This window comes from Elephas maximus, chromosome 16 (assembly GCF_024166365.1).
Source record: "Elephas maximus indicus isolate mEleMax1 chromosome 16, mEleMax1 primary haplotype, whole genome shotgun sequence".
In the NCBI taxonomy this organism is placed as follows: Eukaryota; Metazoa; Chordata; class Mammalia; order Proboscidea; family Elephantidae; genus Elephas; species Elephas maximus.
The window spans coordinates 2,415,405-2,431,092 of NC_064834.1; the positions used below are offsets into that span (position 1 = coordinate 2,415,405).

Sequence of the window (15,688 nt, forward strand, 5' to 3'; positions counted from 1 at the left end):
AATGACCTTGTTAGATTCGGATGGCTACTAGCCCTTAGAAGCATTTGCTCTTCTCAGTGGGGTGCGCTGACTTCCACAGTGATGACACCAAGCTCTAACTGGATTGGAGGAGGTGAGAGTGGGGGAGGTGAATGAAGTCCAGTTTGCTCCGCAGAGGCCTGGGGGCCTAGGAAGACACTGCCTCCTATGCCATTCCTCTCTCCCCACCAACTGCTTGACAATGTCCCCTTTCCACCCCCACCTAGAACCCCCAGGCCCCACCAGCCCATAATGCTCTTCTCTGCAAGTCAGGGAAAACACATATCTTCCTTCTTCAAAACGCTGAAAAACTATCTGTTGACAAATTGCCATGATAAACACAATTGAAAAAGGAGACCTATGATGATTATGGAAACCCTGGTGGCGTATTGGTGAAGCACTATGGCTGCTAACCAAAAGGTCAGCAGTTCAAATCCACCAGGCGCTCCTTGGGAACTCTATGGGGCAGTTCAACTCTGTCCTGTAGGGTCGCTGTGAGTCAGAATCAACTCGACAGCAGTGGGTTTGGTTTTTTCGGTTTTGTGATGATTATGACGTGAATGGTGTGTTAACCATATATCCTGCCCTCCCACACAGATGCTCTGGGAGGTTCTAGTGAGTTCTTCCAAATGGCCTTTCCTCCTCAAAAGCCACATGCTTTACTCACTATCTCTGAGGCACAGCAGCCAGGGCGGGAAGAAGCTACAGACGCTGACCAGGGAGGCTGGATTTCGTTTTCGCAAAGGGAGGCCATTTTTGTGTCCGGAAAGTCACTGTTGTTAGTTGTTGTTGAGCTGGCTCTGACTCATAGAGACCTTACGTACAACAGAACAAAACCTTGTCTGGTCCTGCACCGTCCTCACAATCTTTGGTATGTTTGGAGCTACTGTTGTAGCCACCGTGCCATCTCATTGAGGGACTTCCTCTTTTTTGCTGACCCTCTTCTTTACCAAACATGATGTCCTTCTCCAGTGATTGGTTCCTCCTGATGATACGTCCACAGTAAGTGATCCTTGCGTATAAGGAGCATTTTGGCTGTGAGTCCTCCAACACGGACTTGCTCCTTCTTCTGAAAGTCCAGGGTGTATTTAATACTCTTCACCAATGCAATTTGAATGCTCCCAATTTCGATTCTTCCCAATAAGCCATGCAAGGTGCTTGGATTCCATGTGGGTCTTTGGAAAAGTTACTGTAAGGCTTAGTGGACAAATGTTTACTTTGTAAAGCTATTGCAATGAAAGACTTAAATAATAGAGGCATTTGCACTTCGCAAAAGCAGGCTGGCTTTAGCATGAATGCCAACACAGCGCATCTGTGTAGCAATTTATACATTGCAGAATGCTGTAATATTCATTACCCCATTTTATCCCATTTTGTGTTCACTTTTACACAAACATGGAGTCTTGGGCTATTAGGAGACAGGAAACTTTACTGAGGTCATACAGCTATAAAGGGGACATGACTCAAAGCCAAGGTCATGTTTAAAGTATATTTACCATATATACATGGTCCATTAGATAGCCCAACGATTTCTGTAGTGTGCGGTAAATCCCACCAGAGAACACTCACATTGGGAATTACCCGTAACAAGGCCATTTCCAGGATACGCTCTTTCAGGTGCATCTTCCTTCAGCGAGTCCAAGATCACTGCATTTCTTGCAAGTATACAGAGCAACTTCCACACGGAATATTTGTACTCCAGGAGTGCCCGACCCCCAAGCCCCTGAAACTTGTTAGCATTCACACAACCCCATCCTTTGAAAAACAATGACTACTTATCTACCATCTTACACTTTGGCCTACAACCCCATTTCCTCTAGCTATATACTATGTACTTGATATTACAGATACGGGAAGAGAAGGTTAAAATTAAGATTAAAAAATGTTTTTTTAAAAAACCCATGGGCGGAAGAGCAGATAAAGGGATTTGGCTCAGCAGAAAATCTCCCTGGTGCTCTCAGAACCAGAGTTCTCACCGCTCAGGGCTCAGGCACAGAGAAACCTTGTCCTGGTAGATTCATCCAAGGTCCATGGTCCTGATTCTTCCGTGGAGAGCACCCCCGTACCTCTTCTAAGGCATCTGGAATGCAGTTAGAAAGGGCTCCCACCACACAGAGGGTACTCGTGAAAATACAAAAATAAGGACTTTGTTTCCAAGGTTTCATAAATAACTGGGGTGGCAGGTATATTAAATAGGACCACTGGAGAAGATGTGGTGTTACAGCTTGTTCTCCTCAAAGAGGATCTGGGCATAGACTGTGCTGGTGGGGACGCCCTGGGCTGCGTGATGGGGCTTAATCAGCTCCAGCTCTGCGTAAGTCAAGCTTTCCTCAGCAATCTTGGGCTATAAGACAAAACACAACAAAATTATAGCTGACCACAGGGAGCTCTATAGCTTTCATTCATTTACCAAGCATGCATTTTTCCAGCATTTTGAGGACTCAAAGGGGAACAAATGCAGAAAAGTTTTAAAGAATAGCATAATTAATAAAATAGATCTTTCACTGTCTTGTACAGAACACTGTGCTCTGCAAAGACAAACTGTAACTTATTTTCAAACCGACATAGAACAGTCACACACACACAAAAAAATGATTAAACATTAGGCCACAAAGAAAACTTTAATTCTGAAAAGTAAAAATAATGTAAATAATTTCTGGTCAAAAGGAAAAAATACAGATAGAGACAGAAACAAACAAAAAATCTTAGAGATTAATAATGAAACCTAAAAAACTAGAAGTGCTAAACCCAACCAAAAACTTACTGCCTAGAATATATTTTTAAAGAAATGATTTAGCTTGTATAAAACCAAAATTGCAGACTATCTTGAAAATAATTATAAAGAAAGTATTACTTACCAGAACCTAAATAATATGGCTAAAGCAGAGCTCAGAGAAAACTTCATTAGCCGTAAGTACATCTACTCCTCACTTATCAACTACCTCGTTATCTGACATTTTGCATTTATGACAATAGTGAAAAGTCTACTTTCTGACTGGTTTGCACGTTAATGATATACCTCTGGCAGTAACGACTCCTGAAATGTGAGGCAATGGTAATGCTGGCTGTGATGGTTAAGGTTATGTGTTAATTTGGCTGGGCCACGATTCTCATAGTTTGGCAGTTATGTAATGATGTAGTTGTCCTCCATTTTGTGATATGATGTGGTCGTCCTCCGTTTTCAAATAATGCTGCTTCTCACATAATGACCTGGTCTTTGGAACCTAACCATGTCGATAAGTGACGAGTGGTTGTATTTATATTAAACATCCCTGGAAGTGCAAGGGTTAAGCATTCAGCTGCTAACTGAAAGGTTGGTGGTTTGAACCCACCCAGTGGCTCCACAGGAAAAAGACCTGGTGATGTGCTCCCATAAAGATTACAGCATAGAAAATCCTATAGGGCAGTTCTACTGTCACATGGGGTTGCTATGAGTTGGAATCAACTCAACAGCACCCAACAACAAGTAATTATACTAAATATATAAATTAAATGAATTAAGCATTCAATTCAAAAAGTTAGAAAAAGAACAGAACACATGAAAGAAAAATAGAAAGAAGAAACCAACAGAAATAAAATCAGAAATAGTAAAATAGTAGAATTTATTAAAAATTATTTTAAAAATCCAAAAGCTGGTGCTTAGAAAGCACCAATAAAACTGATAAAAAAGGAAAAAGAATAAATGAACAATATTAGAAATGAGAAAAGGATAAATGAAATGAAACTTAAAAATCTAAAAAGACTACTTTGCTCCTTGTTGCCAAAAAATTTGAAATACAGGATAAAACAGATAACATTCTAGAAAAATATAAATTATAAACATTAACTCCAGAAAATATGAATATACTAATATTACACATACACAAAAGAAAAAAAAAAAAAACCACTGTTGAAGAGTTCTCTCTCAAAAAGCACCAGGTCCAGGAAATTTTATAGGAGAATTTCTAAAAGAAATTCCTTTAAGTTACAGATAATTCCAATTTAATTAAACTGCTCCAGAGCATTAAAAGACAGAAAAGGAAAACATTTCATGTATTTTAGAACAACCTTATTTGTTAATATAAATTATAAATCAAATTCCCTCAGAGAAGACGCAGAAGCACACTAATAGATAAGCATGTTCAAGTTTCATTAATTCCAGGAATGCAAAGATAGTTCAATATTAAAAAAAAAAAATGATTAATATAATTAATAATAGTTATGGATCAAAAGAGAAAAATCATATAGTTATCTCTATAGATGCTGGAAAGGCATATAATAAGATTTTTTAAAAATTTTTGTTAAAAAGTTTTTTAATAAAGTATGTTTTTAAAGATGATTAAGGAACACTCTTGAAATGAATAATTGATGATTCAGCTCTAGGGATACTAAAAACATAAAGTTGCAATTAAAATACTGTGGTACTGGCAGATACCTAGACATAAATATCTACTGGACTGATGATAAAGTCCAGAAATTGACTCAAATATTATTTTTTAATAAATGGCATTAGAACGCTTGAGTAGTCACGTGGAGGAAAAATAAAATCACGTTCCTGTATCGTTCTTTACACCCAGGTAAATTCTAGATGAATTGATTTTAAATGACAGACATAAACCCATAAAGTGCTGGAAGAACACGTGGAAACATTTTTGAAGCTACTCTGAGATACAGGAGGTGTTTTAAAGTATGACACAGAATCCAAGATCAGCAGAAGGAAAGACGTACACATTTTCATGCTGTATGGGACAAAATAATCCCTAAATAAAGTCAAAAGACAATTGAAAAAATGGGGAAAATATTTGCAATTCATATCAAAATGACAGTTTCTCTTACAACCTAACAAAGATAATGACCAACAACCTATCCAAAAACTAAGCAAAAGACAAAAGAGAGCAGCGACAGTTAACAGAAGAGGAAATACAAATGGCTCTTAAACAAGTGAAATGACACCCAACCTCTCTAATAAGAAGGGAACCGCAGTTTAAGTCACACTTCCACAACAATTTTTGTCTTCAGGTTGCCAAATATTAAAAAAAAAAAAAGAAAAAAAAAAGTTGCTACAACAAACAGGTCCTTTCGGACGTTGGTGGGAGTATTTATTGATGTAAGCAAACAGCTGGAAGCACCTGGATAGACTGATCGGTGCACTCATACAAGGGAACATACAGTGCAGGCTTTCACAAGAATGGGTGTGCTGTGCAGGTACAATACATTTTACTATCATCTGTATACATACGTGTGCACTTGCATATTTTATATTCAGAGAAGCCCTTGGAAAGAGACAGAAGAAACCAAGAACTGTTAACCACGGTTCCTTCTGGGGGAAGCAGGCTGCACGGCTGGGGGCAGCGGTGAGAGGGCAGCTCACCCTTTATTGTATACATTTTTCAGGTACCTTTTGAATTTTGTAGCAGGCACATGTATGTAAATAATACTTTAATAAATTCATAATTTGAAAAATGAAAACTGGTCGTTAATTTACAATCATAAAGACACATGACTTTCAGGTAAGCAGACAAAAAAAAAAAGCAGACAGGTTCTCTATAAACTGGAATTTTAGATTTAGGATTTTTTTAATTTTTGGTTTCAACGTTGGTTTTGCTGTTGTTTTCTTTTGATTTTGCTTTTTTTGTGCCCTGGTGGCGCAGTGGCTAAGAGCTTGGCTGCTAACCAAAATGATGGCAGTTCGAATCCACCAGGTGCTCCCTGGAAACCCTATGGGGCAGCTCTACTCTGCCTACAGGTCGGAATCGACTCGGTGGCAACGAATTTATAGTTTATCTCTCAAGAATTCAGGACAAATAAATCATTTACCCACCACCTGTCTGTCAGTTTGTCATACAATGGAGGCTTCCATGTTATGATGTAAATACTCCACGGGTATTTCAAATATCAGCAGGGTCACCCGTGGTGGACAGGTTTCAGAGGAGTTTCCAGACTAAGACAGGCTAGGAAGTAAGCCTGGCGCTTTACTTCCAAAAATCAGCCAGTGAAAACCCTGTGGATCACAGTAGAATGCTGTCCAATATAGGACTGGAAGACGAGCCCCCAAGACTGGAAGGCACTCAAAATACACAGTGGCCGCAGCAATGGACTTGAGTACACCAATGATAGTGCAGATGGTGCAAGACCAGGTAACCTTTCGCTCTGTTGTACTTGGGGTCTCCACGAGTCAGAGCCAACTAGCCGGCTACTAATAACAAAACCACTTACACTCAATTACAGCTTCTAAAAAAGAATGCCAAGAGCAAAAAGCATCTTTTTTTTGAGATGGACCAGAATAGGGGCAGGGAGCAGGAAGCAAAGAGAGGATATAAAAAACTCCTAAAAGCCAGGCCCTACTGGTCAGGGGAGGTGCCAAGCCATCTTCACAAACCATCTAGCCAATGCCAAATGTCCAAGTTAAGGAAATTCATAGAGATGAGCCTGCCTTCTGCTTGTCTTCTGACACCAGAAGTCTTGGCATTGCTTCTTAGACCCCCCTCCCCGTATCTCACCAGCCAGCGAAAACCCTGTTTACATTCTGCCTTTCAGTTTAATTACATTTCGCATTACAATGATTCCATTTAGAAATGCCATGTGTCCTCAGCTAAGCACACAAAACTCAACTCATGTAAATTTTAGAACCAAGATTTATGAAATCTTATTGTCCAGGTGTTTTATTACATTACCTTGAAATTGCATTGTTTTCTAGTGTAGATTATCTGTTTACTCTTAAGTTATTCCATTAGGTTTGGATATGAAAAATAACACTAGCTTTCTCAATACAGGTCACCAGGCTGGCTTGGCTGATGTGTTGTTTTCATACATTTTTATGATGTTCCTATAGTAAACAAATTTAATAAGGCCAAAGCACACTAAATAAATAATTGCATCTAGAAAAGCAATAAAAACAAATAAAATTAGTACTTTCATAAGTGGAAAAGGTACTTCAATTACTGCTACAAGCAACAACCCACCATAAAATGTGTAGAATCATTTCCCTTATGCATATTTCTGGAATATAATAATTTGATTGAAGATATGAGGTGGCACACAGGAGGCCCAAGCTGAGAAGTGTACACAGTTTCCAACAGAAGATGCAGAATATCGGTCCTTGGGATCTTTAAGGAGCCGATTGTTCTTCTGGTGTACACACTCGGCTGTAGCCATCAACCATGTGTTCAATTACCTTTCCCTAGCTTTTTAAGTGGAAATAATTTCCTAACAGCCAAGGCAAATTCATAACCCTCACCAGTTCTCACCAAGCTACCTTTCTTTGCACTGAGGTTTTAGCAGAAGGCATAGGTACATCTGAGAATTAGTTAAAAAAAAATACATACATATATATACACACACACTGGCATAGGAGCAAGACTGGGCAAGGCTACAGGACTGGAACTAAAACCAGGAGCCAGGAAGAGAAGGTAATGGGTTAAAGCAGAGCCAGGTCGAAGGACCCGCTGCAGGGACCCGCCTGTTTCAGGTGATGCGATTCCACTCTATCTGGACGGCACAACCCGACCCGGCTTCAGCTAAGGAATCCTTCCTGGCATTCCTGGCATCTACAGCAGCTCAAAACCTGGAGTACGGCCAGTGATCCCTAAAGGTGATGGAGTGAGCACTTCTGTTAGCGCTGGCCCTGCCAGCCATGGGCACGCAGAATGACCCACCTCGAGCCCCCATCCTCCTCTTGGGGATGGAGGAAGTGCAGAAGTATTAGGGGCATTAGCACTCAAACTGCAGACTTAACTAACCCTGAACTGGCTGTTCACGAGCACTCATGAGACAGCATTAGACTCCCCTGGAAACACAAACGAAACTGCCCACAGTAGCGTTTCCAGGCCTCAGGCCTGAAGCTTTACTCTCAGATTCAGATGCTGCTGTTCTCACTGGAAAGCAAGAAGGGGAAGGGACAGAGATGGGCCAACTGCTGGAAGTCCCAGCAGGCCCCTTTGAGAAGGTTCTAGAACTTTCTAAATAGTGAGAAGTAGCTCCACCATTTCCTCTTCCATGGAACTATTTGTTTTTACTTTCCTTTCAGCCAGGCTGCAGAGATTTCTCGTCCGTGTCTCACTGTATTCATGTTCAGAAGGCGGTGGTACAGTGCAGAATTCTCACCTTCCATGAGGGAGACCCGGCTTCCATCCCTGGCCAATGCACCCATCTGTCAGTGGAGGCTTACGTGTTGCTATGGTGATGAACAGGCTTCAGTGGATATTCCAGACTAAGACAGATTAAGAAGAAAGGCCTGGCGAGATATTTCCAAAAATCAGCCAATGGAAATCCTGTGGCTCACAAGGGTCCAATTCCTCTGTGCAAGGGGTCGCCACTAGTCAGGGGCCAACTCAATGGTAGCTAACAATGAGAACAGGCCTGATGCCAGCCATTCTTCCCTCTGCTATGAGCTGCACCCTGGAAGGGGGAATGCAGAAGCCATGGCCCCCAAGTCTTCATGGATGAAGACACGGAAGACCTGAGGGAGAGGGGCTGGCTCTGCTGTCAGGTTGTTGGTCTCCAGCCTGGGCCCCCTGCACTCTGTGCCCTCTCTGAAGCCACCTCTTTCATTACCACGCCACATCTGATGACACAGGAGAGGCAAAATGGCACACAGAAGCTCTCCTCGGAAAGAGCCCTGGGTGAGGTCTGGCACATGTCCTACCTCAAAGGGCTCCTGGGGTGGGGAAGTGACAATCCATGTCTCTGTGCCCACCCCTTCTGGGTCTCTTGTTCCTTCCCAGTGAAAAATAAATACACTAGATTTTGAGAATGAAAACCAAGGCCAGCATGCTCAGGGTGGCTGAGAGGAAAGAGACGATCTGATCTTTGTGGCTCCCTAAACCACTGGACCAGCTTGGGTCTCCCCAGGGTCTCCAGGTTCAGGTGGCTGGAGGTTGACACTCACCCGCTACACCACCCAGATGTTCTCTCAAGTGCAAGGCTATGGGGCTTTTCTGTAATGTGTATATTCAGAAAGGGCACCTTTTTGTAATCTATACAAAGGAGCCATATGGGCTAGCAGTGGCCGGGCCTATGCCCAGGTATCTTGTTGTATAAGACAAATAAATGCCAATCTATTTCAAGATAAGGTGAGACACCTCAACCAAACCAAGAGTTTGTGAATCCAGGCTTCTAGTATCAGGTGGGATGTCCTCTCTGGTGCCTTTCAACAATCACGGTCCCCTGGAGCCTGTGGCCCATATGCCTAAAAACTCCAGGGTCTTGCCCACCAGGTGAGAGGGATGGGCTGGGCAGAAGAGATGGGTGTATTCCTTCACAGCAGAGGCCCCTGACACCCCTTGGAGGACTTTTCTGACTCATTGTTTGGAATATCTAAGAGATTAGCTATCAATGGAGCCCTGGTGGTGCACTGGTTAAGAGCTTGGCTGCTAACTAAAAGGTTGGCAGCTGGAATCCACCAGCTGCTCCTTGGAAATTCTATGGGGCAGTTCTACTCTGTCCTGTAGAGTCATTATGAGTCAGAATCGACATTACGGCAACTTTTTTTTTAATCGGTCAACAAATGTTGCAGGTTGAAAACCACCAAGAGAAGGCATTAATTTAGTTGTGACACCCCGCCACTGCTGTGTGGGCCTATTTCAGAAGAATAGGCCCTCGTTGGCAGACTCCAACCATTTCAGTGGAGAGGTGGGTGTTTGATGTTTCACATTGCTTTGCCTATTAAACAGGGTCCTCACCTACCCACATCAGGGGCCTAAGGACTGGTAGCTCTACTCAGGTCACCCAGCCACTTGCGACAGGGGTCCAAGGATAACTGGTACCTCCCAGTCTTCACAACCAAAAACATTGGGCGCCCGTGGTCCGTCTGCAGAACCCACCCACCTGCACGCTCTAGGGAACAGGCATGCGCTTTCCTCAGAGACACTCGGGGGTCAGGTCTCAGCCCCCTGCCTTGTTCAGAGGGTGAACCCCTGCTGCAATCAGATACGGGTACATATGCCAATCACCCCTCCCCACAAGACTGTAGGACAGAGCCTGTACCACACACTTGATGATCAGCTACCTGGACACCTGAGCTGAATTCATGCAAGAACGTGAATGGACTCCTACACTGATATACCTGATAACAGCTCTAGCCATCTGGGGACAGGAGGTCAGAGCTTGAAAGGTGAAAATAATCATACTAGCTCACTCAAGCAACCCATTTGGGTATACCAAAGCAAAACAAAGCAAGAAGCTATGACAGAGTAAGCAAGCATAAACTAATACAATAACTTATAGATGGCTCAGAGACTATGGTCAATATCAAGTCACATAAAGAAACAGACCATGATCACCTTAACAGGCTCTCAAAATGAGAATCCAGGGGTCTTCTAGATGAAAGTGCATTCCTGGAATTGTCAGAGGCAAAATACAAAAGATTAATATACAGAGCCCTTCAAGACATCAGGAACGAAATGAGGCAATACACAGAACAAGCCAAGAATACACAGATAAAGCAACTGAAGAAATTAGAAAGCATATTACAGAACACAATGAAAAACTTAATAAGCTGGAAAAATCCATATACAGACAGCCATCAGAAATTCAGAAGATTAACAATAAAATTACAGAAGTAGACAACACAATAGAAAGTCAGAGGAGCAGAATTGAGCAAGTAGAAGCCAGACTTTCTGAACTTGAAGATAAATCACTTGGTACTAATATATTTGAAGAAAAATCAGATAAAAGTATTTTAAAAAATGAAGAAATCTTAAGAATCATGTGTGACTCTACCGAGAGAAATAACCTACGAGTGATTGGAGTACCAGAACAGGGAGGGATAACAGAAAATACAGAGAGAATTGTTGAAGATTTGTTGGCAGAAAACTTCCCTGATATTGTGAAAGATGAGAAGATATCTATCCAAGATGCTCATCGAACTCCATATAAGGCAGATCTTAAGAGAAAGTCACCAAGACATATTATAACCAAACTGGCCAAAACCAAAGATAAAGAGAGAATTTTAAGAGCAGCTGGGGAAAAAAAAAAAAAAAAAAAAATTTTTTTTTTTTTTTTAGGGATAAACGAAAACTCACCTAGAAAGGAGAGCCAATAAGAATAAGCTTGGATTACTGGGGAGAAACCATGCAGGCAAGAAGGCAATGGGATGATTTATTTTAAAAATTGAAGGAAAAAAACTGCCAGCCAAGAATCATATATCCAGCAAAAATGTCTCTTAAATATGAAGGTGAAATTAGGACATTTCCAGATAAACAGAAGTTTAAGGAATTTGTAAAAACCAAACCAAAACTACAGGAAATACTAAAGGGAGTTCTTTGGCTAGAAAATCAATAATATCAGGTATCAGCCCAAGACTAGAACACTGGGCAGAGCAACCAGAAGTCAACCCACACAGGGAAATCAAAAAAAACAAAGCAAGATTTAAAAAAAAAAAGCTCCAAGAAATGTAATCATAGATCTTCCATACGCAGAGGAAGATACAGCAATACAAAGAAATTAAAATTAGGTTTAAATTTAGAAAATAGAGGTAAATACTAAGGTAACCACAAAGGAGACAAACTATCCTACTCATCAAAACAAAATACAAGAAAAAAATAGAGACTCAGCAGAAACAAAATCAACAACAATGAATATGAGGAAAGGACAATATATAAAGATAATCTACTCAGCACATAAAATTCAATGGGAAAAAAACCGTCAACAACACACAAAAAGACATCAAAATGATAGCACTAAATTCATATCTAGCTATAATTATGCTGAATGTAAATGGACTAAATGCACCAATAAAGAGACAGACAGTGGCAGAATGGATTAAAACACACAATCTGGCTATATGCTGCCTGTAAGAGACACACCTTGGACTTAGAGACACAAACAAACTAAAACTCAAAGGATAGAAAAAAAAATACCAAGGGAACAACAATCAAAAAAGAGCAGGAGTGGCAATATTAATTTCTGACAAAATAGACTTTAAAGTGAAATCCATCATAAAGGATAAGGAAGGACACTATATAATGATTAAAGGGACAATATACCAAGAAGATGTAACCATATTAAATATTTATGCACCCAATGACAGGGCTGCAAGACACATAAAACAAACTCTAACAGCATTGAAAAGTGAGATAGACAGCTCCACAATAATAGTAGGAGACTTCAACACACCACTTTCGGTGAAGGATACGGCATCCAGAAAGAAGCTCAATAAAAACACCTAAGATCTAAATGCCACAATCAACCAAATTGACCTCATAGATATATACAGAACACTCCACCCAACAGCAACCAACTATACTTTCTTTTCTAGTGCACATGGAACATTGTCTAGAATAGACCACATTTTAGGTCATAAAGCAAGACTTAGCAGAACCCAAAACATTGAAATATTACAAAGCATCTTCTCTGTCCATAAGGCCATAAAAGTGGAAATCAATAACAGAAAACACAGGGAAAAGAAATGAAACACTTGGAAGCTGAACAAAACCCTGCTCAAAAAAGACTGGATTATACAAGACATTAAGGATGCAATAAAGAAATTCATAGATTCCAACGAAAATGAAAACACTTCCTATCAGAGCCTTTGGGACACAGCAAAAGCAGTGCTCAGAGGTCAATTTATATCAATAAATGCACACATCCAAAACGAAGAAAGGGCCAAAATCAAAGAATTATCCCTACAACTTGAACAAATAGAAAGAAAGCAACAAAAGAAACCCTCAGGCACCAGAAGAAAACGGATAATAAAAATTAGAGCAGAACTAAATGAAATAGAGAACAGAAAAAACAGTTGAAAGAGTTAACAAGACCAAATGCTGGTTCTTTGAAAAAATCAACAAAATTGATAAACCATTGGCCAAACTGACAAAAGAAAAACAGAAGAACCAAATAACCCAAATAAGAAATGAGATGGGTGCTATTACAACAGACCTAACTGAAATTAAAAGAATCGTATCTGATTACCGTGAAAAATTATACTCTAACAAATTGGAAACTACAAGAAATGGATGAATTCCTAGAAACACACTACCTACCTAAACTAACACAGAGATAGAACAACTAAATAGACCCATAACAAAAGAAGAGATTGAAAAGGTAATCAAAAAACTCCCAACAAAAAAAATTCCTGGCCTGGACTGCTTCGCTACAGAAAACTTTCAGAGAAGAGTTATCAGCACTATTACTAAAGGTATTTCAGAGCATAGAAGAGGACGGAATGCTACCAAACTCATTCAATGAAGCCAGCATACCCCTGATACCAAAACCAGGTAAAGACACCAAAAGAAAAGAAAATTACAGACCTATTTTATATCCCTCATGCACTTAGATGCAAAAATCCTCAACAAAATTCTAGCCAATAGACTTCAACAACATATCAAAAAAATAATTCACCATGACCAAGTGGGATTCATACCAGGTATGCAGGGATGGTTCAACATTAGAAAAACTATAAATGCAATCCATCACATAAATAAAACAAAAGACAATGAATCACATGATTTTATCAATTGATACAGAAAAGGCATTTGACAAAGTCCAACATTCACGATGAAAACTCTCAGCAAAATAGGAGTAGAAGGAAAATTCCTCAACATAATAAAGGGCATTTATACAAAGCCAACAACCAACATTATCCTAAATGGAGAGAACCTGAAGATTCCCCTCGAGGTCGGGAACCAGATATGGATGCCCTTTATCACCGCTCTTATTCAACACTGGAAACCCTGGTGGCGTAGTGGTTAAGTGCTACAGCTGCTATCCAAAAGGTCGGCAGTTCAAACCTGCCAGGTGCTCCTTGGAAACTCTATGGGGCAGTTCTGTTCTGTCCTATAGGGTTGCTATGAGTTGGAATCGACTCGACAGCAGTGGGTTTAGTGGTATTCAGCATTGTGCTGGAGATCCTAGCCACAGCAATTAGACTAGATAAAGAAATAAAGGGCATCCAGGTTGGCAAGGAAGAAGTAAAATTACCTCTATTTGCAAACAACATGATCTTACATACAGGAAACCCTAAGGAATCCTCAAGAAAACTACTGAAACAAATAGAAGAGTTCAGCAGAGTATCAGGATACAAGATAAACATACAAAAATCAGTTGGATTCCTCTACACCAACAAAAACAACAATGAAGAGGAAATCACCAAATCAATACCATTTACAGTAGCCTCCAAGAAGATAAAATACTTAGGAATAAATTTTACCAGGGATGTAAAAGACTTATACAATGAAAACCACAATACGCTTCTGCAAGAAACCAAAAGAGACCCACATAAGTGGAAAAACATACCTTCCTCATGGATAGTAAGACTTAACATTATAAAAACGTCTATTCTACCAAAATCAATCTATACATTTAATGCAATTCAGATCCAAATTCCAATGAAATTCTTTAATGAGATGGAGAAACAAATCACCAACTTCATATGGAAGGGAAAGAGGCCCCTGATAAGCAAAGCGTTACTGAAAAAGAAGAACAAAGTGGTAGGCCTTACTGCACCTGATTTTAAAACCTATTGTACTGCCACAGTAGTCAGAACAGCCTGGTACTGGTACAACAACAGATACATAGACCAATGGAACAGAATTGAGAATCCAAACATAAATCCATCCACATATGAGCAGTTGATATTTGACAAAGGCCCCAAAACAGTTAAATGGGGAAAAGACAGTGTTTTTAACAAATGGTGCTGGCATAACTAGATACCACCTGCAACAAAAATGAAACAAGACCCATACGTCACTCCATGCACAAAAATGGGCTCAAAATGGATCAAAGACCTAAATACAAAATCTAAAACAATAAAGATCATGGAAGAAAAACTAGGGGCAATGTAGGAGCCCTAATACATGGCATAAACAGTATACAAAACATTACTAACAATGCAGAAGAAAAACTAGATAACCGGGAGCTCCTAAAAATCAAACACCTATGCTCATCCAAAGACTTCACCAAAAGAGTAAAAAGATTACCTACAGACTGGGAAAAAGTTTTTAGCTATGACATTTCCGATCAGCACCTGATTTCTAAAATCTACATAATACCGCAAAAACTCAACTGCAAAAAGACAAATAACCCAATTAAAAAATGGGCAAAGGATATGAACAGATACTTCTGTAAAGAAGACATTCAGGTAGCTAACAGATATGTGAGGAAATGCTCAGGATCATTAGCCACTAGAGAAATGCAAATCAAAACTACAATGAGATTCCATCTCACTCCAACAAGATTGGCATTAATCCAAAAAACACAAAACAATAAATGTGGAAGAGGCTGTGGAGAGACTGGAACAATTATACACTACTGGTGGGAATGTAAAATGGTATAATCACTTTGGAAATTGATTTGGCACTTCCTTAAAAAGCTAGAAATAGAACTACCATATGATCCAGCAGTACCACTCCTTGGAATATAACCTAGAGAAATAAGAGCCTTTACACAAACAGATATATGCACACCCATGTTCACTGCAGCACTGTTTACAACAGCAAAATGATGGAAGCAACCAAGGGGCCCATCAACGGAGGAATGGATAAATAAATTATGGTATATTCACACCATGGAATACTACGCATTGATAAAGAACAGTGATGAATTGGTGAAACATTTCATAACATGGAGGAATCTGGAAGGCATTATGCTGAGTGAAATTAGTCAGTTGCAAAAGGACAAATATTGTATGAGACCACTGTTATAAGAATTCAAGAAATAATTTAAACAGAGAAGAAAATATTCTTTGATGGTTACC

The 15,688-nt window shown here is 40.0% G+C and overlaps 1 protein-coding gene across 2 annotated transcripts in view; it reads right to left on the reverse strand.

The window, feature by feature from the left end:
* VSTM4 (V-set and transmembrane domain containing 4) overlaps positions 1-15,688 on the reverse strand; it is a 176,402-nt gene that overhangs the window by 29,154 nt on the left and 131,560 nt on the right. The window contains exon 8 of one of the 2 annotated variants that reach the window (XM_049854946.1): positions 236-2,362. The exons of the other annotated variant lie outside the window; for it this stretch is intronic. Coding sequence (XP_049710903.1) covers positions 2,237-2,362 — 126 coding nt within the window. The 3' untranslated portion in view covers positions 236-2,236. Of the gene's footprint in view, positions 1-235; positions 2,363-15,688 lie in introns of those variants that run through there. 2 annotated transcript variants of the gene reach the window in all.